Source organism: Carex rostrata, chromosome 10, assembly GCF_964058835.1.
Source record: "Carex rostrata chromosome 10, lpCarRost1.2, whole genome shotgun sequence".
Taxonomy (NCBI): domain Eukaryota; kingdom Viridiplantae; phylum Streptophyta; class Magnoliopsida; order Poales; family Cyperaceae; genus Carex; species Carex rostrata.
Window position 1 is genome coordinate 2,457,406 of NC_135927.1, and position 23,393 is coordinate 2,480,798.

Below are 23,393 nucleotides of genomic sequence, written 5' to 3' on the forward strand. Positions count from 1 at the left end.
TGGAAGAGTTGAGTGATAAATTTGATATATACATGAGTTAAAGGAGAAAAAAGAAATTGGCAGTGTGTTGAAGGGCATTTAAGAAATTAAGCCAAAATAATATGAACCAATTAGGTTATTTCACTAATTTGTTGAGGAGGCTATTAGTTTAATTAATACTTTAATGTGCAAACATTATAGACGGAGCAACAATTTTAGCAAGGTGGGGCCAAATTATAAATGAGGCATAATTTTACAATTGTTTTATATATAAAGTTCATATTTATAAATTTTTCTAAGAGAAGTTTAAAAAAAAAAAGCATTAGAATGAGATGCTTTTATAATTTTTTGAATAATAAGTATATTTTTATAAATTTCTTTTAGAATAGCATAGAAAAAGATGTAAATTCGTAAAATTATTTTGTTTTTTTTTACCCTTTTATGAAGAAACTAGCAAATGCAATACAGATCTAGTATGTTCTTGTCTGAATTCTGATTCAGTGCACCATTACTGAATGTCACTCGACGTAGCACCCAGGGGCAAACTCACACACAGCCAGAGAGGGGTAGGGGGGCAGCTGCCCCTCTCTAGATTTTGAAATTTAAAATTTAGTAGAAAAATATGGATCCAGTACTACTTTGTCTTCCTGAAAATTATTTTATCCTCCTCTAGAACTGAAAAGTCCGCCAGATTAGTTCAAAAACACTGTTAATGAAAAACATTGTTGTTTTTATAGAAATTTTATACAAATTTACAGATCTGAACCAACTTTATTGTTTTTTAATATGAAAAATGATACATTTTGTTGTTTTCTATTATGTAAAACTATATTATTTTTATTGTTTTTAATTATATTGTTTGTTTTTTTATCTAATATCCAATTAGTTAATGGGTTTAAACTCGATAAATTATTTTAACCTGATTTCTTCTCCTTTCTGACAAAAATCCTACATCCGCCCCTAATGGCACCAGGTCCATGTCAGGAGGTAACTTCTTGTGCTACTTGTAAAATATTTTATATTTTCCTCTAATTATAAACCCTGACCCATCACATCTCAAACCCACCTGGTTAGATATGATAATTTTCTTAAAGTTACAAATCAGGATATAACATACAAATCTCAAGTTACAGAAACAGTTCGGCAGCTTTCCACTGAATTTGGGACCTTAAATCTCAAGTTCCAGAAACAGTTTGGCATCTTTTCACTGAATTTGGGACCTTATATAGGAAAGTTACAAATCAGGATATAACATACAAATCTCAAGTTACAGAAACAGTTCGGCAGCTTTTCACTGAATTTGGGACCTTAAATCTCAAGTTCCAGAAACAGTTTGGCATCTTTCACTGAATTCGGGACCTTATATAGGAAAGTTACAAATCAGGATATAATATACAAATCTCAAGTTACAGAAACAGTTTAGCATCTTTTTGCTGAATTTGGGACCTTATATAGAAAGTTACAAATCAGGATATAATATACAAATCTCAAGTTACAGAAACAGTTTGGCATCTTTTCAATGAATTGGGGACCTTATATAGAAAGTTACAAATCAGGATATAATATATAAATCTCAAGTTACAGAAACAGTTTGGCATCTTTTCACTGAATTTGGGACCTTATATAGGTCATCCGATAACCATCACCTAGGAGCGGTGATAGAATTGCAACTCCATAGTTTAACATATCGTCGCGTAGGAGTCACATAGGAGCGGTGACGCTTGCATAAAAGTGGTGACCATCCCGAGCTCGCACTCTAGGAGGCTTACTGAACAGGCCTTATTGGGATGTTGCAATGTCTTTCGGGCCCAACTACATAGCTGGGTTAGGGAAGTTCTCGATGTCGAGCTCGGTACTCGGCCCATGAGTAGTTCGTGAGGCCTTCAGTACATGGCACTATCATACAGCTAGCAAAATATGCATCATATAATGACCCAGTCATTTAGCAATAAAAGTCAACACTCCACTATAAAAAGGGTAAATCCGTAAATGCCCCTTCTCTACAGGATAGATTGCTTCCTTTACATATTGATTTCTTGGTAATGGGTAAACTGAATCATTGGCTACTGATATAACTTGAATTACATAATACAGCACATTGAGTGCCTTCATTATGATATATAGATTAAATTAATGCCCCATAATTTTATAAAATGAAAATAAAAAATTGTTCACCACTACACAAACCATTTACTATGAAAATGTAAATGCAGCCATAATAACAACAAATATAAGTATGAAACTTCGAGTTTGCGAATCTTATACATAGATTTCATTGCTTTGTCAAAATCTTAAACCTGTCTCAAATCCTATACATAGATTTCATTGCTTTTGCGTCAGTTTCTGGTAAATCTTTACATGTGTAGTTAAACTGTAAAATCAAAATAACTAAGCAAAGCAGTTATTAAACTTAATGTAGATATACTATTTCATGTAGATAATCTGCATATTAAACCGGTACCAGTCATGATACAGTAAACTTGCTGTATATATACAATACAATATATATATATATGAGTAGAACTAGGGTGTTCTTAAGCTCACCAAAGTGTTTGGGGAGCTTAACTCCAAAATCCATCAAATCAGTTGCAAATGATGAATCCGAACCGTTGAAACCCACCTACCTTACGAGTGATGCATCTACATTTGAAAATTTTAAACATTCAAATTAATTTTGTATAAAGTCAAGCAGTCAAAAAATATTCAAAAAATGAATGCACTAAAATTAATTTATTAACCTTCTAATTTTGACCGATTGACTTTATACTAAATTAATTCAAATGTTGAAAATATTCACATGTAGACGCATCACTCGTAAGGTAAGCGGGTTCCAACGATTCGGATTCGTCATTTGAAACCGATTTGATGAGTTTGGAGTTAAGCTCACCAAACACTTTGGTGAGCTTAAGAACACCCTAGTTCTACTCAATATATATACATTAATGAAACCTGAAATTATGATACATGTTGCAAAAATACATTAATTTAGTAATGTGCAGCCACAGAATGCAAACTCAAGGGACTTTTTGTCAATTGAAGTAAAAAAGACCAATACTGGTACCAATTTTGCTTACTGTACATATCAAAAACAGTGATAAAAAATAACCCATACCAGTGTCACTAATTTGACATCTCGACCTTTGGTTTTAGCTGAGCTGTAAAATAAAATCCTATTAGTCTAGGTGAATTTTGACCAATAAAATTCTGATACATGTTGCAAATAACATTGATCTAGTAAAGTGCAACCACTGCATGCAAACTTAGGGCATTTTTGTCAATTGAAGTAAAAACAACTAATACTGGTACTGATTTTGCTTCTTGCACAAATCAAAGACTGTGATAAAAAAATAGCCCGTATCAGTATCACTCATTTGTTATCTTGACTTTGGTTCTTTCTGAGCTGTAAAATGAAGTCTTTTTAGTCTAGGTGAATTTTGACCAATAAATTCTGATACATGTTGCAAATAACATTAATCTAGTAAAGTGCAGCCACTGAATGCAAACTTAAGGGCATTTCTGTCAATTGAAGTAAAAAAGACCAATACTGGTACAAATTTTGCTTCTTGTACAAATCAAAGACGGTGATAAAAAAAATAGCCCATACCAGTATCACTCATTTGATATCTTGACTTTGGTTCTTGCTGAGCTGTAAAATGAAGTCTTTTTAGCCCAGGTGAATGTTGACCAGTAAAGTCCAAGCACCAGTGCTCAACTGGTACCACTTTAGGATTGGTGCTCAACTGGTACCCAATTCAACCGAAAAAAATCCCAACTGATTCAGTTAAGAGAAGAGAAGTAATACAGCATAACCTGGTGTAACCGATTATTGTTTTCTTTATTATGTGTAGTACTGGCAAAGGGAGGCAGCAAGCTTGAAACAACAACTGCAAAGCTTGCAAGAAAGTCATAGGTAAACCTTTCCAACTTTACCTGAACAAAAGGAGAAAATTTCTCTGTTAAAAGACATTATTTAAGCTACTTTTATTACTTAAATCTAGTCAGTAAGAAATAGTAAAATAGAAGGTAGTACTTCTTACTAGTGTGAGGCTATAGTACAATGCATAGCGCAGATTGGTCCGTACTACGGCCAATAGTTTCGTTTTTAAAGTCCAAATAGTCAATCTGAACCGTTCAACATGATCTCCATATCAAAATGTAATTAGATGCCAAATTTTATATTTTATAGAACTTTTTACTATTTTTTATATAGGTAGATAATCATTATTTTTGAATGGTACATAATCTTTAGATCAAGTGATATTCTACCCATCTAAATAAACAGTAAAAAAATTCTAATAAATGTAAAATTTGACCTCTCAAGTATATTTTCATATGGAGATCACATTAAGCGATTCAAATTGACTATTTGAGAACTTATAAAGTTCAATTGAAAAAAAAAAAAACCTAATGCACAAATGATGAACAGGCAGTTTATGGGGGATGAACTATCAGGCCTAAGTGTGAAGGAACTTCAAACCCTAGAAAACCAACTAGAGATGAGCATGCGTAGCGTGCGCACAAAAAAGGTCTAACTAATAAACTCCCTTTTGAATTACATCAAGTATTACTTTTATCTAAGAATATTTACTGAACTCTTTCAGCATCCTTTTATGTTACAGGATTCAATTTTGATTGATGAAATTCAAGAGCTTAACCAGAAGGTCGATAAAATCCTGTTTTATTTAATACGAAGATCTCACCTAACTATTCTATTAAATGCTCAATTAAGCCATACCAGCAATCATTGTTCTAAATTTAATTGTGGTTTTATTTATAGGGGGGCTTATTACACCAAGAAAATGTCGATCTCTACAGAAAAGCAAACCTAGTTCGCCAAGAAAACATAGATCTTTACAAAAAGGTAAAAAATGTACTATATTTAACAAAAACATTATTTTTTCGATACAGTGCAACCTATATCAATACATACCAGTCATGAACCATTTTGGTACCTATAATAATTTATTTTATTCTAGCTGTAAGAAATGGGAGGAAGCTGGGCCCACAGAGGAAAAGTCAAAAAAACCCATCAAAATATTTAACAAAAATATTATTTTAACAAAAAGGTAAAGATGTACAATATTTAACAGAAACATTATTTTTCAATACAATATAACCTATATCAATTCATACCAGTCATAATCCATAATGGTACCTATAATAATTTCTTTTATTGTAGCTGTATGAAATGGGAGGAAGCGGGGCCCTCAGAGAAAATTCAAACCCAACTGTGCCAAATGATGAAAGTGTACCAGTTCATCTTGAACTAAGCACCCCAAAACAAACAGGTGGCACCGCCCCAAATTTAGGGTAATTTTTATTTTATTTTCAGTGTTCACTAGCAAAACCAAACTTTTATTTCATATGTGAATAGATTTAAAATTCACTAACTTTTTTTGCAAAATAATAATACTTAGAACAGCCTTTTCTTTGCAACTGAAACTTGATCAGGCTTCAACTGCACTGAGACAACTGTAGAGCTGCCGGCATATACCAAGTGGCCTCTCTCTCTTTACGCATTGAAAATTTATATTTAATGAAATTAGATGTATGAGTATAGTAAAGATTATTGTTTGATGTAAATTGGAGATACATCCGTTTGGAATGTTATGATGTAATGAATAGTAGAGCAGTAACTCAGACACAAAACTATGCTAAGAGATATGCATCACTTGTTATATTTTCCATTTTTTTTTCTTTTCTTTTATTGTGGTTTTCTATTTAAGTGCTGGATGAAAGATTAACTGAGGCTAGATATTAGTTTCACATTTTAACAAGTTACCATTTTGTATAGCATTTAGAGCCATAAACTATGATCAAAACCAAATTCTTATATGTTAGGTTTCATGTAACTCCGCTGTGCTCTGATGAGTAGGAAGAAAACTAAATCAGAAAACCATATACTTTGATTTATTTCAGCTATAGAGCAAAAATAACTTGCAGGGTCAATAAAGTATTTTGCCAGATTTAATAAAATTCCATACATAGCTACAACTATATCAATAACCTTGTATTGCTCTTCTTTAAGACTGAATCAATTTTCTAACTTAAGCATTTGATATAATTGCAAATACAAGTAAATAGATGGTGCAATCAGAAAAAGTTGCATGGCTCTGAAAATCGAAATCAGAATTGGAATCGGCAAGTTGATCATGGAATCAGAATTGGTTGAATCGGTGAGAATCGGATGAATCGGATGAATCGGATCAGAAACTTAGATTTTTTTTCGAAATAATTTTGTTTTGTATTCAAAAAATAGGAAATTTTTGTAAATAATTATTTTGTCTAAAAATTATCCTGGTACCATTTTACACAATTTCATCCTTTTTATTATTTGCTATTAGAAAATTTGAGAATAAAGAGAGACGAGCTATGCCTCAAACTGTCCTTTTGTCCTTCAACTAACAATTTAAAATGAAAACTTAAAATAAATATTAAATAAGAATAGGCCCAATAAATTCAGCCCATCAGTTGATTGTTCTGATTGTGGTCCTACCTGTCAAAATCTTCCTCTCCCCATCTTTTGTTCCTTTCAAGTTTTTACAAAGCTCAAACCAAAGATTACAGATAAAAAAAAAATGCATAATTGGCCCAGCTAGGAGAGAATCGGTCCAATTCTGACAAAAACTCAGTTGAATCCAAAGAATATATTATGACACAGAGATAGAGAGAGAGAGAGAGAGAGAGATTGCTTGTCTGGTTTTGTCTTGGAAAAAGATTAAATTATGACAGATATTGCTTTTGACACATAGATTAAAGATTAACAACTAATAAAAACTGTGGCTGAGAGAAACCTAATAGTTACCAGTACTTACTCTTGCAATATCCGGTTTGTCTTGGAAAGAAACTCAGAAAATTAATATTTATATTTGGTTTCTCTTAGAGTTTATTCAATCACAACAAACATTGCTTATAATGCATATGCTAATAACAAATAAAACTGTAATTTAGGGAAAATTAATAGTTACCAGTACTCTTGCAAGACTTGCAGTTGTTGCTCCAAGCCCGTTGACACCATTTGCATAACCTAAACATTAAAAAAAAAAAAAAAAAACAATACAAAGATTAAATTTTTGCATAATTACATGTAACCAACATTGTTTGAATTATCAATAAATTCTTTGAAAACCAACATCGCTTGAATTATGAATAAATTGTTAAACAATGAACACCATACATTAAGATTTGCTTCAAGTCGTGTGCATTGTTAAATTCCAACCTAATATAACCAAGTCTCATTTGGTGTTTTACAAAGATTTTGGCAAATTTCATTTGGTATTTTTCATATCTGAGTGTCGCAGAATGATCATTTCTTTCAACAAATTGAACTTTAATGCTGTTATTACAAATGATAGTGTGACAACAAACAAAAACAAAGTTAACAAAAAATATTTCCTAAAAAGTTATAAACTTGTGAAAGAACAAGATCAATAAATTCAGTCAGATATGCATCCATCAATTGTGAGATCGGTCCAAATTATTCAAATATCAAGTGGTAATTTCCAAAAAAATGTAAATCAAATATTCGGTGGTAATGTTCTTCACTTAATTTCATTGTTTTAGCATATGACCATTGTATGATTGAACCTTGCTATGCAAATAAAGTACAACGCTAATCTTCCAATTAACTTATTTTATGATGTGAGGCACAGTACTGGTGTGAGTGAGCAATTTACAAGGAATTTTAGTGGAATACAATACATCTTACATCTTACATGTTACAATAAGAGTATATCAATAGTGAATCCTCACAAGATATACTACTTCAATAGTAAAGACTACATCAGTTTTGCAATTTAGAACTTACATAGCATATGATAAAATAAGTTTAATTTTCTTTTATCCTTAATGTTGAAATTGAGGGCATGGCATGCAAATACAAATGTAAATTGGAAATGATACTACATGAAGAGCATTTTTCATACAAGAAATCACAACAATTATATATTAATGCACAGTACATAGAATGCCAAATCAACAGACTACAACACTAGTTCGTTGAAATAACAGAAACCTTCTCAGTTGAATCAGTCAACTAAAACAAGCTTAAAAATGAATGTAATGACTACTAAAGACTAAAGAGAGAGAAATTTCTTACCAAGAGATCATGTCAAGTCGTTATCTTTTTCATCACTCTTAATTAATGCGAGAGAGGCTTCTTGTAAAGAAAATTATTTCTGAAAATTTGAACAGGAATAAGTTGGATAGAGAAAGGATTGATGTAATGTCACAGTATTAGGTTTAGATCTGAGAGAGAGAGAGAGAGATGAAATGAGACGATTATCGACTATGATTTTATGAGGGAAGGGAGAGTGAGAGGAGGGTAATGATCTCTGTAGTAACACAAATTTTGCTTTTATATCCTGACCGCAAAATTCTTAAATATTCGTGCCAAATAAGATTGTACGGTCCAGATCTAAACTCGTAATTTGAGATAACTCAGATGATAGAACTAAATATTTGGAAAAAAGGCGTCAAGTTCGTCTAAAGTAACTTAAATTTTGAGTTTAGATCCTAACCGTGAGATTAGAATCTGGACCGTTCAATATTAGTGTGAAAGAAGATCTGACGCTCTGGATCTAAAATCGAGATTTAAGGTACTGTAGTTGATATGAAGTCGGGAGGGGAAGGAGAAAGAAATATCTCACGGGGGTGTGATTAAAATAATTCAAATGGAAGGACCAGGCGGTAGCCACGTCGCCCCTTTTCATTTCAAAATACAAAAAATATTCATTCCTTTCTTTGTTCCTTTTTTTTTTTTTTTTCTTTTCACCAACCGCACCCCACCAAACTTTATAATTCAAATTGGTTGTGTACTTTGCAACAAACGGGGCATGGCAGGACTGTTTGATATCTTTCCAAATTTAAATAAAAATTTATTTATTCATTACTTTGCATTCTGTTCAGATACGTATATAATTTTAAATTTTAATTTTATGTATCTAAACAGTAAATATGTACCATATACTTTGCAAAAAAAAATATATATATGTACCATATAAAGCTAGCGAGTATTATATTCATCAAGAGAGCTTGTATCAGCTTTAAAATTTATCACAAGTGATTTGTGTGTATGCAAAAATTTTAAATTTATTTAGTACAAAGTCAAGCGATCAAAATCAATAAAAAAAATGCATTAAAATAACTAATAAAACTCTACTTTCTATAATTTTTTTACCGACTAATTTTGTAATAAGTGTCGTACTTCTAAATCATGATTTCTTGAAGGGTCATATCTTCAAATCATGGTGTTAATTTGAAAGGTTTAGAATTTTGAATAACCGTCTTTGTGTTTTCTTTTTTTTTCATTTTTTTCCAACTGAAAATATGCATCATTGGAATTTAAAATTACCGACCTTTCTAAATTACAAATTTGGTTAATATTTTTGTAGACATAATTTAAAACTTTACATTTCACAAATTTTAGATTATATCTTTTTTTTAGGGTTTCAGTCCTTGATTATTAACTATGAAATGATTTAAAATGAGCAAAATTAGGGTGTGATGTGCTCATCAAAAGAGATAGATGAGCACATCATTTGGAGGCTATCAGATTGACTTCAAACTACGAATCCAAACCATTGAAATCCATATAAAAATTTAAGGCACGGATTCAAAATTCAGATTAAAGGTTTTACGTGAACATAAAATTTGGAAGGATAGACTTTTGTCTCTCTCAAATAAAAAAAAAGTTTATGTAGAATTTCATATGCAACCATCTAATTGATAATTGATAATTGATAATTTAATGTTTTAGTTAATATGAATTTCGATGATTATTAGAATAATAATGGATCTAAATAGAATTACGGAACTATGGTAATCTATATGGCAAGATTACGGAAAAGATTAGATTTGATGTGATGTAACAGTTTCACAATCACAATTTATACTAGGGGCTTGGGCAAAACACACATAAATTTTAAAGCGCATCGGATAACTCTTATACTAATTAAATATAAAAGTATGTCTGATGTTCATCGAACCTATACTTTTATCCTATTCCACATCCATTGAACATACACTCTTAAGCGCAATTTTAATATCATAAGGTCGTTATTAGAGTGTATGTATGTGCCTTTTGCTAGTCTTATTCTTTTTTAGAAAGGAAAACATGAAATTGGCCACAATAAACAAATGCTAAAAGAGATTCTCTTGGCAATTAAAAATTATGCTAAAAGAAGAAATTGGCCGCATGATTAAATAATAATCTGAACGATCAACATCAGATCTCGCAGAAATGGAGTGGTAAAATTAATTGATAATTAGACTTATACAGTACTATTCTTAACTTTTGAGGAGTGGGAATTTCATATATGCCCCTCAAAAACCTACAAATTACATATTTACCCCTCTAAATTTGGAAATGAATCATTTGTCCTCGGAAATTGACTAATTAGAAGCCAGAATATTTTTCTTACACATACTACATAATAGGTAAGATAGGAACTTTAAAAACTTAAAATGAGTTTTAACATAAAAGACAATAAATTGGATAAATTTATAATTTTTTGACATTTAGAGGGGTAAATATGATATTATGAATTTTAGAGGGGAAAATACGTAATTTGAAGGTTTGAAATTCTCCCTAACATTTTTTATAGACAAATGGTGATTTGAATCAATCAATCAACAATATAAATATGTAAATATAAGTATAAAAGTTGAAAGAAAAGAAAGTTTTTATTTATATATATATATATATAATTTTGCAAGTTTTGTTTGTTGCAACATGTGTGTTGGTCCCTACCACTAGCAAGCTGATGTGTTTAATTTGTGAGAAGTGACAGGTGGGAATAACATTCCCACTTGGCTACTTGGTTAGGTGTATAAATTTTATATTCAGAGATGTAATAAATATATTTTAAAAGAACTAAAAAGATGAACAAATCTTTTCATGCTGACAATTAATTTTGACTTTAAATTAATTTGTTGACAATTAAACAAATTCAACAAAAAATGCAAATTATAATTCAGATTTTGGAAAGGCATAATATTGATAGGAAACTAACGGTGCAAACGGATGAAATACGAATACGGATCTAATAGTGGTAAAATCATATTCATATCTGCTTTTATTTTTGGATACAGATATAAACACGGATCAGATATCGAATAGTAGATATATACATAAATATTTTAATAATATATATTAAACTACATGGTACATATCGGAAAATTAGATACGGATAATTAAAATTTAAAAATATATATGTATTAATATCAGCATGGATATTCAGATATCGGATATTCGTATCTAATTTTGAGATACGGATCTGGATACAAACAAATAATATCCAATCCGTTTGCACCCCTATAAGCAGTGGCAGAGGTATTTGGAGACCATGGGGTTTAATTGACCCCTATTTTTTTTTAAAAAAAAAAAACAAGTAATGAAGCATAATATTTTTTTATAAATTATAGTAAAAATGCTTTAGGTATCTCAAATTGACCCTCATATTTTATGAAAATTTTATATGACTGACACTCATAAAATTTGGATAAATTGATTTGAGATTGTCTTTTTCTCTTTCAAATCTCACCGAAGACAAGACAGATCACATGTGACAAGACAAGACAGATCACTGGAAAATAGGCGGTTTGGAATAAAAATTCCGAACCGCCGAATTTTGAGGCGGTTTGGACATTTTTAAAATTTTTCCAAAAATCTGGTTATTATTAATAATTTGTTTTTCTTTTTGGGTATTTTTAAAAATGTCGGGCCTATAACAGCCGTTTCAAACCCCCCAGAAAAAAAAAAACCATTTGAAGCCCAAAAACTGAATGAAAATTTCTTATTTTCGGTAGTATGTATTTTTTTTTTTTTAAATTTGAAGCCGAGATAACATTTTTTGGATCTTACTGATTTTATAAAAAAATATTAAATATTTTTCCGAAAATAAAAATTTGGGATGTCAATATCCATCCCAAAGTTATCCATTTAGGAATAAAATCATAAATGGTTGGAGAAGAATTAAAAAACAATGATCAAACAAAGAACCTAATTCATGCTATGCAGCATACAATTTGATGTATTATACATTGAAGGCAGCAATAGGAATGAATTATAGTAATAATTTTATAAACACAGGCAAATTTGAATTGATACAAACACTATAAATAAGAATAATTTGAGTAATAATATATATATAATATTAATTACATAGATTTAGAGGGAGAGCGAGTCATGGGGTCTTGCAACTGTGGAGGCAGCATTGCAGCCTGCCCTTGTTTCTCCATATTTGCATGCCATCCTGTAACAGGGGCAAAATTAAAAAAAAAAATTAAGTTGGAGGGTCTCCAACGTAAAATACATAATATGTGGTATGTGAGATTTGAACTCAAGTCTTCACGAGTCCATATCCTTTGAGGTAACAAAATATTTTTGTTTAGATCCGGACCGTCGGATCAGAATTCGAGCCAATCCAGTTCGAGGTGGAATGCATGGGACCCCTAAAATATTTGTGCGGATTCTGATCAGATGGTTCGGTTCTAAACATAAATATTTTGTTACCTTAGGTGATACAAATTCAGTTTTAACAACTACAAAATAGAATTCTAACCAATAAGTTACAAACACACATTTAGCATGTTATGAGAGGGTCTTAACCATATAAAAACTTGAATCATTTAAATTTCAATGTACATAATTAAAATTAAAAAAATCATAGCGGTGATTAAGCCCCTCTATTATTAACAAAACATATGCTCTTTCTCATAAAAAAAAAAAATTAATAACATCATTTGCCTACCTATTTTAAGGTCGAAGCCGCGTCTCTTGAGTTCGCGGTACTCCTGGCAGAGCGCGCACGGCTCACAAAAGCAATGGATGCAACAATCGCCGCCACAAGGACCGCCGCAAGGACCCTCCTTGATGGAGTATTGCGACCGCATCTTGGCACGGTAGAAGCATGAAAACAAGCAGGGACATCCCGTCACGCACATTATCAACATGTACAAGGCGCCGTTCGTACCGCACGCTTTAACAACAAAATTCATAAAATCAACATAAATAACTGGTAAACAAATTCCAAAAATAGTAAAAATCAGTAAGTATAATATGTAACTAATTTACTGAGCTACTTAGGTCGACGTTTTGAATATGAAATTTGACCCTCTGACATTTTGACCAAAGTGCTACCCGAAGCATTTAATCTGGACTATACATATATTATGAAATTTCTTCAAAATGAAATTGCTTACCACTTGATCCTCTGTCCACTATCTCAGCAATCTGACCAAAAGTAACACATGGACACCAGCAAGTAACACAACCTATTAATTTAACCACAATTTTAAAAATCAGAAACTAGAAATAAAAATATACATACAATAAGGTGGATAGATCATAATTCAGCATTTATATACAGGTGTTTATTTTGGCCTGAACAAATTTTACTGGTATATGAATCAGAAAGTTCCTGTTATTAATTTGAGTGCATAGCAGTGACCGGGAAAACAAATTTACTGGTATTAACTTAAAAATTAAAGTGAACATAATTTACTGGTATATTAACAAGAAAGTTCCTGTCATTAATTTGAGTACATACCAATAACCAACAAATCAAACAGTGATTATCAGGATAACAAATTTACTGGTATTAACTTGAAAAATTAAACCATAACATAACTTCTACATGAATGAATTATGTAATGAGAAGAGCAGCATATATTATACACATACAATTGTGTGGATTTAATGGTACATGAATTACTGGCATAAATTGAATAGGAACATGAGTAAGTACCAGTGACCACCAAATGAATCAGTAATGATCAGGAAAGAAAATTTACTGGTATATAGAATTTGATCATACAATACATGTATTTACCAGTGACCACCAAATGAATCAGTAATGATCAGGAAAGCAAATTTACTGGTATATAGAATTTGAACATACAATACATGTATTTATCAGTGACCACCAAATGAATCAGTAATGATCAGGAAAGCAAATTTACTGGTATATAGAATTTGAACATACAATACATGTATTTACCAGTGACCACCAAATGAATCAGTAATGATCAGGAAAGCAAATTTACTGGTATATAGAATTTGAACATACAATACATGTATTTACCAGTGACCACCAAATGAATCAGTAATGACCAGGAAAGCAAATTTACTGGTATATAGAATTTGAACATACAATTGCGTGGATCATCGAAACAGTGACAGAGGCCGGTAGACCACGGCATGGTCCCTTGAGTCTCCATTTCAAATGCATGCTGCAACAAAATCGATTCTGGTTTGGTATCATCATCCCCTGCCACCGTGGCTGTTGCCGTGGTCCCCACTGTGTAGTAGCCGTTGCCTCCTCCTCCTCCCGACTCCCTCGATTCCGATTGATGGCTCTTACTCATAATTGATGAATTTTACTTAACAATGAGAGAGAGAGAGAGAGAGAGAGGGTTGAGGAAGAAGAGTAGAAGAGTAGACACCTCCAGTTCTCACTTCCCCAATTGGGTTGGTATTTGACAGAGTCTTAAAGTCTATCCGGACCGTCCGATCTGAATCCCGACAAATCCGGCCGAGATGAAATGGACGGTGGTCCTTTAAAATTCGTGCCAAGCAGATCTGACGGTGCTGATTAAAGTTCAAAATTTTGAGTTACTTTTATATACTTTGAATAAAGAGCGAGTGATCGACGACTATTGACTAGAGATGGGAGAGATCCGAATTTCATAAAGTAACTCACAATTTGTGTTTGGATCGAAACCGTTGGATCAGAATCCTATCTCCTTATTATTCGTGTAGATTCTGATCGAACGATATAATTTGCAAGCACAAAATTTGAGTTACTTTAGAGGATCCGCATTGTTCTATGATATCTGCAAGTCCAAGTCAACCGCGCACCAGACTTAACGCGGCCCTTGATTTTTTGTGTCTCTCTTGCTATGGGTGACATGCGGTGTTCGTGCGGCCGGATAATTCTTTTATAATTTTAATCGATCTAGTTTTATTTTTATATTTTTGTTGACGACATGTTTATTTATTCTTATATTTTATTTCATTGACTTGTTATCCCTTTATTTATAGTTTTTCTCATTATTTTATTTAGAAAGAGATGTCATATTTAGGGAAAGTATTATTTTTTTATACTATTTTATCCTTTTCTATAAAGGGAAAAAAATTAAATAAATTTCAGTTAGCAAAAAAAAAAAAAATGGACCATGCTTTACTTTTGATATTGTTCTTATAAATAGGAGATTGTTGTACTAATTGAAATTAAGTTTGACGATTTCAAATTAATTTAAAATTACGTTAATAATTGTAAAAGAAGGATTAACAGCTAAAAATATTTAAATAAAAAATAGAAAGTCAAATATATAATACATATTATTTAAATATTTTAATCTGTGTATAAAAATTAGTTTGTAGATTAACAACTAAAAATTGAAATTAAAAAAAAAAAATCAATAGTTTGTCAAAGATGATGTTTCAATACAAATGGAGATAGATAGATAGATAGATAGATAGATAAGGTCTCAACTCTCAATTCCACGTGACTTTGACAACTGAAAAGATAAGTTCTAAATAGCGCCTTATAGTGCAGCTATAGCAGTTTCATACTATAAAAACTATGGTACTATTGGCGCTATAATAGCGCAATATGACACTAGCATTGTTTTTTTAGTAGTTCCACTATGCTATAGCGCGCTGTAGCAGCGCAATATGGCAATAGCGTTGTTTTTTTAACAATTCTGCTATGACGCAATAAACACTATTTAAACCTTTGAAAAAAAATGAATGCAAAAATTTAATAGTTTTAAAAGATCAACACAAATGGAGATAGATAAGGTCTTACTATAATTATTTTATAAATTTAATAGTTTTAAAAGATCAACACAAATGGAGATAGATAAGGTCTTACTATAATTATTTTATAAATTTAATAGTTTTAAAAGATCAACACAAATGGAGATAGATAAGGTCTTACTATAATTATTTTATAAATTTAATAGTTTTAATAGTTCTAGTTTTATTTTATTTTTTTGTCGTCGCCATTTTATCTATTCCTATTTCTATAGCTAGTTAATTGACTTGGTATTCTTATTATTTTTTTTAATCTTATTTTTTCTCTAATTTATTTATTTTCTAATATTTCTTCTATAAAACTCCAAACTTCAAAACAAAAGGCTAAAGAAGTTAGTAAAAATATTGTATTAAAAATCTCAAAAGTTTTCTAACAATCTGACACTTAAAAAAAAAAAAATTGTATTAAATAGTGAATGACATAGTTATTCCATTAACAATAATTTATCTAATTAGAAGATGATGTATAAGTATAACGATTTCTGAAAAATGTTGCTTGTATTAAATATTCCATAGATCGATAATGATTTTCCCAAAATTCTGTGGTCTGATCATCATTTTATTCTATTTGAATCAACAAATGGAGACTTCAAAGCTCTCTCTTCCACATGACTTTTACAAAATATCAAATACAATATTTACCGTATTAAGCCAAGAAGTTGGATTTAGTGCAACGAAGGGATGAGATATTTTAGGTATAACAGTACTATGCATAATGCACTTTAGTCAGTACTATAAATTTAGTATTATGAATTTGTATTTATATTTTCAAATTTTAAACTCCGTATTGTTCAAATTATTTTGAGTGAGTCTATGTACTATGCATATTACGATTTGTTACCGTGCTACGGCTCTATATTCGAGTTTTCAAATTCTAACGGTCGATCCGAACCGTTAATCTTGTTCTCCATATTAATATGTGTTTGGAGACCAAATTTTACATTTTTTGAAAATTTTTTACTATTTTTTAGATTTTTTGAAAATCACTGTTTTTGGATGGTCCAGAATTTTCAGATCAAGTGATTTTCTAAATATCTAAAAAAAATAGTAAAAAAATTTAAAAAAATGTAAAATTTGGTCTCCAAACACATATTAATATGGAGAACAAGATGAACAGTTCAGATCGACCGTTAGAATTTGAAAACTCGAATATAGAGCCGTAGCACGGTAACAACCCGTGATATGTATAGTACCATAGACTCACTCAATTATTTTTATTTAAAATATATTTGGAGGCCAAATTCTACGGTATCTTTTACTATCTTACTATTTTTTAATATAGGTAACAAATTATGTTTATCATAAAAAATAATAAATAAATTATAAAAATGTAAATTTTGGCCTTCCAGTAGATTTTCATATAGAAATCAGAATAAATTATACTGTTCAACACGATCTTCACTCGAATGTGTTTGGAGGCCAATATTTACATTTTTTTATATCTTTTTTCAATATATTTTTTAAGAAAGATAAAAAGCGATTACTTTGGGATGTTTCAATATCTTAAATCAAGTGATTTTTTATCTATTTTAAAAATTATAAAAAAAATGTAAAATTTAGTCTCCAAATAGATTTTCATATGGAAATCATGATAAACAGTTCAAATTGTCTATTTAAATTTTTAAAATGAAGGTATAAATCTGATCGACATCAGACCTTACATTAGACCTACTTTTGTATCTGATGGGTTTTAAGACTGTTTGATCCACTTTAAAAACGTGCACATAAAATTTAACACGAGCACACATAGATTTTAAAGTGAGGTGTACAAATCTTAAAGCGGATCTAACAGTCCTAGAGTCCATCAAACTTATTCCGCAGTCTATATATGAATTACTGCCCACGGTGCTAGAGACTTTAACAATTAAAAACTCAAATGAAGATATAACTAGATAAGGTCTCAATTCCGGAACCAACTTCGTTATTCTAAATCGAATCGTTCATCTGTGTTGAAATCCGTACATAAAAAATTTAATGATCCGATTTAAAATAACAGAATCCTGCTCTCCTACTTGAATAGCAGAAGAGTCGGATCCCTCAATTCCACCTGACTTTGATCAAAAACAAAAAGAAAATCAATGCACTTAGTTTCCGTATAAACTAAGCAAGACTGATAGTTAGGCAATAAATAATCAGTTGGATTTTCAAAGAGTGGTCTATTTAACATTAAATGCTAGGCTTTTCTCACTTTATTTTCTGTGGCGTAGAATAGTATAATGTTAGTGCGGCTTCTATTACATATGGTATAATGTATTGATTGGAAAATAACTTGTAGAAATAATTTCACAACAATTTGTTTAAAGTATAAAGCAATGGCTACACCGAAAAGGACACATAATAAAAAGTGTGTAACACAGTCAATATTATTTTTTTCCCCTTTTTTTGTGGCATTTAGAACATTTTTTGTGGTTGGTCATCATAATTTGACTGGTCTACAGAAGAGGAATTAAAAGCTGAGTCAGCAGTCTCTATAGGGAAACATGGTCAATTAGAAAGAAAAAAAAAAATCAAAGAAAGCTACATTAAACAACAAGTCCTTCAAAAATTTATTTCCATTGTTTTTGTTTTTTAAAAAGAAAACATGTATAGACAATGTATATAAATTGCGCAGTGTTGGCCCAATTATTAGCAAGCCCATTGGATCATTCATAAAATTATATTGGTCTTCAAAACACTGATTCCACAAGTCTAACTCAAAACAAATAAATTGATAATGATAGATGAGTGAGGCAATTGTAATGTGCATATTACATGGAGATCCCTACTATAGATTTATATTTTTATTTTTAATGTACAAATAATTAATCTGAACTTCTCAATATTACTTTCATTTTTAAGAAAAATGTACTTGCATATCAAATTATATATATTTTACTATTTTTAGATAGGTAGAAAATCACTTGATTTAAAAAGATCTAGACCATTCAAAACTAGTAATTTTTCTACATATTTAAAGAAATAGTAGATACATTTGAAGACCAATATTTTTTGAAATTTATTTCTATATGACAATCATGTTTAAACTCTGAAAATAAATAAACATATAAAGTAAACCCATATATAGCATGGGTCAATCATAATATGCATAATGCCATAATTAACTTCATTAATTCATGATATCCATATATATAGATTCCTATTGGTCAGGAACACAAGTTATTTTCACAATGAATCATGACATGCATGAATGAATAAATGAGTTCACGCGCATTTTGGAGCATAGCTTAAGTCAGCATTATATGGCAAATATGACAAGCATGTGAATTAAACGGTCAATGACATATATAGTTATTCCATTAACAATTAATATTTTATCCAATTAGGGGAAGGGGATGATCGATAGATAATGATTTACCCAAAATTCTGTGGTCTAATCATCATTCATTCTGTGGAGATAGAATGCTCTTTCTTCCACATGATTTTTACAAAAGATCAATGCAATTAATAGTTACCGTATGAAGTAAGGCAAGAAGTTGGATTTAGTTCAACGGAGGGATATATTTTAGGTATGGTAGATTATAATAGAGACTTTGAGTGAGGATACTGTCAGGAGCAGATTCGGATTTTCAAGTTATGAGTGTCAAATATAAATAAAAATGAATTATTTAAAATTTTATGTTGTTAACGAGAATCAATTTTACAGTATCTATAATATTTTATTCTAAATTATTTTAAAAATTACATATAAATATAAAAAAATTGAGAAAAAAATGAGGGTCAATTGACACATACATTGTTACTACCTTCGCCCTTACTACAGTACTATGCATAACACATTATAGTATGCACTATAAATTTATATCTTTACTTCTAAAGTACATACAGTTAATTTGTACCCCTCAACATAATTTTCATTTGAATTTCTACAGTCAATTTTTTTTCTAAATTTTTACTACTTTTTTTTAAGAAAGGAAACTACTACTTTCGGATGGTTCAAAATCTTTAGATCAAGAGATTTTCTATCTATCTTAAAAATAGTAAATAAATTATAAAAAAATATAAAATTTTGTCTCCAAATAAATTTTCATATAGAGATCATGATAAATAGTTCAAATTGTCTATTTAGATTTTAAAAATGAATGTATAAATTTGAGAACGGAGTAGGTCCGATAAACATCATATACTTACTTTTGTATCTGATGGGCCCCATGACCATTTGATCTGCTTTAAGATATGTGCGCACAAAAATTGACTTGAGCACGCACATACATTAAAGCGAGACACATAGATCTTAAAGCGAATCAAACGGTTCTAAAGCCCATTGAATCTTAAGTAAATCTGATACCCATCAAATCTACTCCGCAGTGTATAAATCCATATATAGTACTGCCCAAAAGTGCTAGAGACTTTCATAAAAAAAAAAAAAAGTTAATAAAAAATTACGCTTTCAACCCAAACGTAGATAGATAACTAGATAAGGTCTCAATTCCACCTGAATTTGACCCAAAAAAAAAAAAAAAATCAGTGCACTTATTTTCCGTATAATTAACAAGAGGAGGGTTCAAATGCCTCCATGTTTTTGTGTCTCCATCATGCCTCCATCTCTCTCCATCATTTTCAAAGTTCAAACAGTCGATCCGAACCGCTCAATCTAACCTCCATACCAAAATATGTTTGGAGACCAAATTTTATATTTTTAGGAATTTTTTTACTATTGTTTTAGATAGGTACAAAAATACTGTTTTTAGATGGTTCAGATTTACTGATTTTGTACATATCTAAAAAAATAGTAAAAAAATTTCTAAAAATATAAAATTTGGTCTCCAAACATATTTTACTATGAAGGTTAGGTTGAGCAATTCGAATCGACTGTTTAAACTTTGAAAATAATGAAGAGATGGAGACATGATGGAGACACAAAAACATGGAGGCATTTGAACCCTCTTCAATTAACAAAGCAAGGCTGATAGTTAGGCAATAAACATTAAATGCTAGGCTTTTCTCACTTGATTTTCTGTGGCGTAGAATGGTATATTGCTAGTGCGGCTTCTTTTGCTTGTCCATCGTGTATGGAGGTTAATCAATTACATATATACAGTATAGTGTGTTTATTGGAAAATAACTTATAAAAAAATAATTTCACAACAATTCATTTATAAAGTATAAAGTGATGGCTACACAGAAAAGGACACAAAATAAAAAAGTGTTTATGCAGTCAATATAATTTTATTTTCCCATTTTTGTGGCATTTAGAACATTTTTTTTTGTTGGTCAACATAATTTGATTGGTCTACCGAGGAGGAATTCAAAGTTGAGTCAGCAGTCTCTATAGGCAAAAATGGTCAATTAAAAAAAAAAATGGAAGAAAGCTACATTACACAAAAAGTCCTTCAAAATGTACTTCCATTGTTATTTTTTTTTTAAAGAAAAAGAAAAAAGAAAACATCTTTAGACAATGTATATAAATTGCACAGTGTTGGCCCACTTATTAGCAAGCCATTGGATCATTCATAAAATTATATTAGTCCTCAAAACACTGATTCCACAAGTCTAACTCAAAACAATTATTAGCTAGATTGATAATGATAAATGAGTGAGGGTATGGTAATATGCTCATTACATAGTGTCCGTGTTATAACTTTATAGTTCTGTTTTCAAAGTTCAAATAATTAATTTAAACTTCTCAACATTATCTTAATTATTTAATAAACATGTACTTGCATATTAAATTTTATATATTTTTCTCAATAAAGAAATTATTAACTTTTGCTGAAAGTTTTATTAATAACATTGCAGAAAATGACACCAGATTATGAAAAATATAATTGAATAAAATTGCAGAAGTTGAATCCAATTCCATTGAATAATCCAGCAGCAATGTTGTTTCTGAAATTTCCCAAAAACAGGTGTTATTTTCTTTAATTCAGTATTTTTTTTATGTTATTAATAAAAATTTTGGAACTTTTTAAATAGGTAGACAATCACTTGCTTTAAGAAAATCTAGACCACCCGAAACTAGCAATTAATTTTCTACTTATGGAAAGAAATAGTAGATATATAAATATTTTTTAGAATTTATTTTCAATAAAATTCATGTTTGAACTCTGAAAATAAATAAACATATAAACCCATATATAGCATGGGTGAATCATAATATGCATAATGCCATAACTTCATTAATTCATGATATGTATATAGATTCCCATTGGTCAGAAACACAAGTCATTTTCACAATGAATCATGACATGAATGAATAAATGAGTTCACGCGTATTTTGGGACATAGCTTAAGTCAGCATTATATGGCAAATATGACAAGCATGTGACTTGCAACTTGCCAACCAGCATCTTCCTCTAGCTAATTACCTATATCGATCATGCATGTTAGAGTGAGGGTACGGTACTATGCATAGGGCATTTTGATCTGTACTACGGATTCATATATTTATTTTCGAAATCTAAATAGTCGATTTAAATCTTTTATCATAATCTCCATATGAAATTGTACTCAGAGACCAAATTTTGCGGTTTGAAAAAAATACAAATTTTTTAGATAGGTAGAAGATCAAGTGATTTTGTACTGAATTAAAAAAAAACAAAAAACAAAAAGAGAATGACTAAGCTCAAAACGTTTTTTCCTTAGCTTCGAAAACAAACAACTCGGTTTTTCTATTTCAAAGTCCAAACAGTGGATCCAAATCATTAGATGTTCAATCTATATTAAAATGTGCTTGGAGACCAAATTTTACATAGTTTGGATTTTTTTTTACTATTTATTAAATTATGCACCATTGAAAAACAACGATTTTCAAACCATCTTAATAAATAGTAAAAAAATTTCAAAAAATGTAAAATTTGGTCTCCAATCACATTTTAATATAGATTGAACATCTAACGGTTTGGATCGACTGTTTGGACTTTCAAAATCAAAAAGCCGAGTTGTTTGTTCCTAGGGCTAGGAAAAAACGTTTTGTGCTTAGACATTCTCTCTTTATATATATATATATATATATATATATATATATATATATGAGGAGGGTTCAAATGCACCCAAATTTTTGTGCACCCAAATGCACTCTATCTTTCAAATCCTTTTTCTCTGTTTTCAAAGTCCAAATAGTCAATCCGAACCATTACATACGATCTATATATTAAGATGTGCTTGGAGACCAAATTTTATATTTTTTGGAATTTTTTTACTATTTATTAAGCCACTTTGAAAATCGCTGATTTTGCATTTTCTGGACCATTGGATCAGCGATTTTCAAAGTGGCTTAATAAATAGTAAACAAATTCTAAAAAATGTAAAATTTGGTCTCCAAGCACATTTTAATATATAGATTGCATCTAATGGTTCAGATTGACTATTCAGACTTTGAAAACGGAGAAAAATGATAGGGTGCATTTGGGTGCACAAAAATTTGGGTGCATTTGAACCCTCCTCTAAATATATATATAGTAGGGTTAAAATGCACCATTGGTTTTGTGCCCCAACCATACCCCACCTCTTTATTTCTATTCTAAAAATTCAAACAGTCAATCCGAGCGGCTCAACATGGTCTCCATATTAAAATGTGCTTAGAGACCAAATTTTATATTTTTTGGAATTTTTTTTACTATTGTTTTATATAGGTACAAAATCATTTCATCTGGAC

General features: G+C 30.4%; 2 protein-coding genes and 2 long non-coding RNA genes across 6 annotated transcripts in view; 2 read left to right on the top strand and 2 right to left on the bottom strand.

Moving 5' to 3' along the window:
- The window catches only part of LOC144560334 (uncharacterized), a 94,591-nt gene that overhangs the window by 20,270 nt on the left and 50,928 nt on the right, over positions 1–23,393 (top strand). The gene's annotated exons all lie outside the window — the stretch shown is intronic.
- On the bottom strand, positions 1,317–8,244 carry LOC144560332 (uncharacterized). The gene is made up of 4 exons (XR_013513364.1): positions 8,078–8,244; positions 6,948–7,006; positions 2,524–3,909; positions 1,317–1,886 (listed from the first exon to the last, which is right to left on the bottom strand). It is a non-coding gene; the product is annotated as an uncharacterized LOC144560332 (long non-coding RNA).
- Positions 3,916–5,750, top strand: LOC144560330 (MADS-box transcription factor 27-like). Of its 3 annotated transcripts, none has more exons than XM_078309495.1 (5): positions 3,916–4,505; positions 4,599–4,640; positions 4,757–4,840; positions 5,159–5,289; positions 5,402–5,750. In XM_078309495.1, exons 1-5 carry the CDS (start codon positions 4,395–4,397, stop codon positions 5,424–5,426), a joined length of 393 nt encoding a protein of 130 aa, XP_078165621.1. In that variant the 5' UTR covers positions 3,916–4,394; the 3' UTR covers positions 5,427–5,750. The 3 variants fall into 3 exon arrangements, with proteins under 3 accessions (XP_078165621.1, XP_078165622.1, XP_078165620.1); XM_078309496.1 differs by having other exon boundaries at positions 5,431–5,750; XM_078309494.1 differs by having other exon boundaries at positions 5,397–5,489.
- Positions 11,954–14,397, bottom strand: LOC144561020 (protein PLANT CADMIUM RESISTANCE 2-like). Its single transcript, XM_078310241.1, has 4 exons — positions 14,133–14,397; positions 13,183–13,254; positions 12,732–12,959; positions 11,954–12,233 (listed from the first exon to the last, which is right to left on the bottom strand). The coding sequence occupies exons 1-4, from the start codon at positions 14,344–14,346 to the stop codon at positions 12,139–12,141; spliced, it is 609 nt and encodes a 202-aa protein (XP_078166367.1). The 5' UTR covers positions 14,347–14,397; the 3' UTR covers positions 11,954–12,138.

Bases quoted from the DNA above. Each gene is read 5' to 3' on its own strand.
- LOC144561020 (XM_078310241.1), bottom strand. From the start codon at position 14,346: ATGAGTAAGAGCCATCAATCGGAATCGAGGGAGTCGGGAGGAGGAGGA. The intron at 12,960-13,182 runs GTAAGCAATTTC...TTGTTGTTAAAG, and splicing joins AGTGGACAGAGGATCAAGTG to CGTGCGGTACGAACGGCGCC. The intron at 12,234-12,731 runs GTAGGCAAATGA...CCCCTGTTACAG, and splicing joins CGGCTTCGACCTTAAAATAG to GATGGCATGCAAATATGGAG.
- LOC144560330 (XM_078309494.1), top strand. From the start codon at position 4,395: ATGATGAACAGGCAGTTTATGGGGGATGAACTATCAGGCCTAAGTGTG. The intron at 4,641-4,756 runs GTCGATAAAATC...TTTTATTTATAG, and splicing joins TTCAAGAGCTTAACCAGAAG to GGGGGCTTATTACACCAAGA. The intron at 5,290-5,396 runs GTAATTTTTATT...AATAATACTTAG, and splicing joins GGCACCGCCCCAAATTTAGG to AACAGCCTTTTCTTTGCAAC.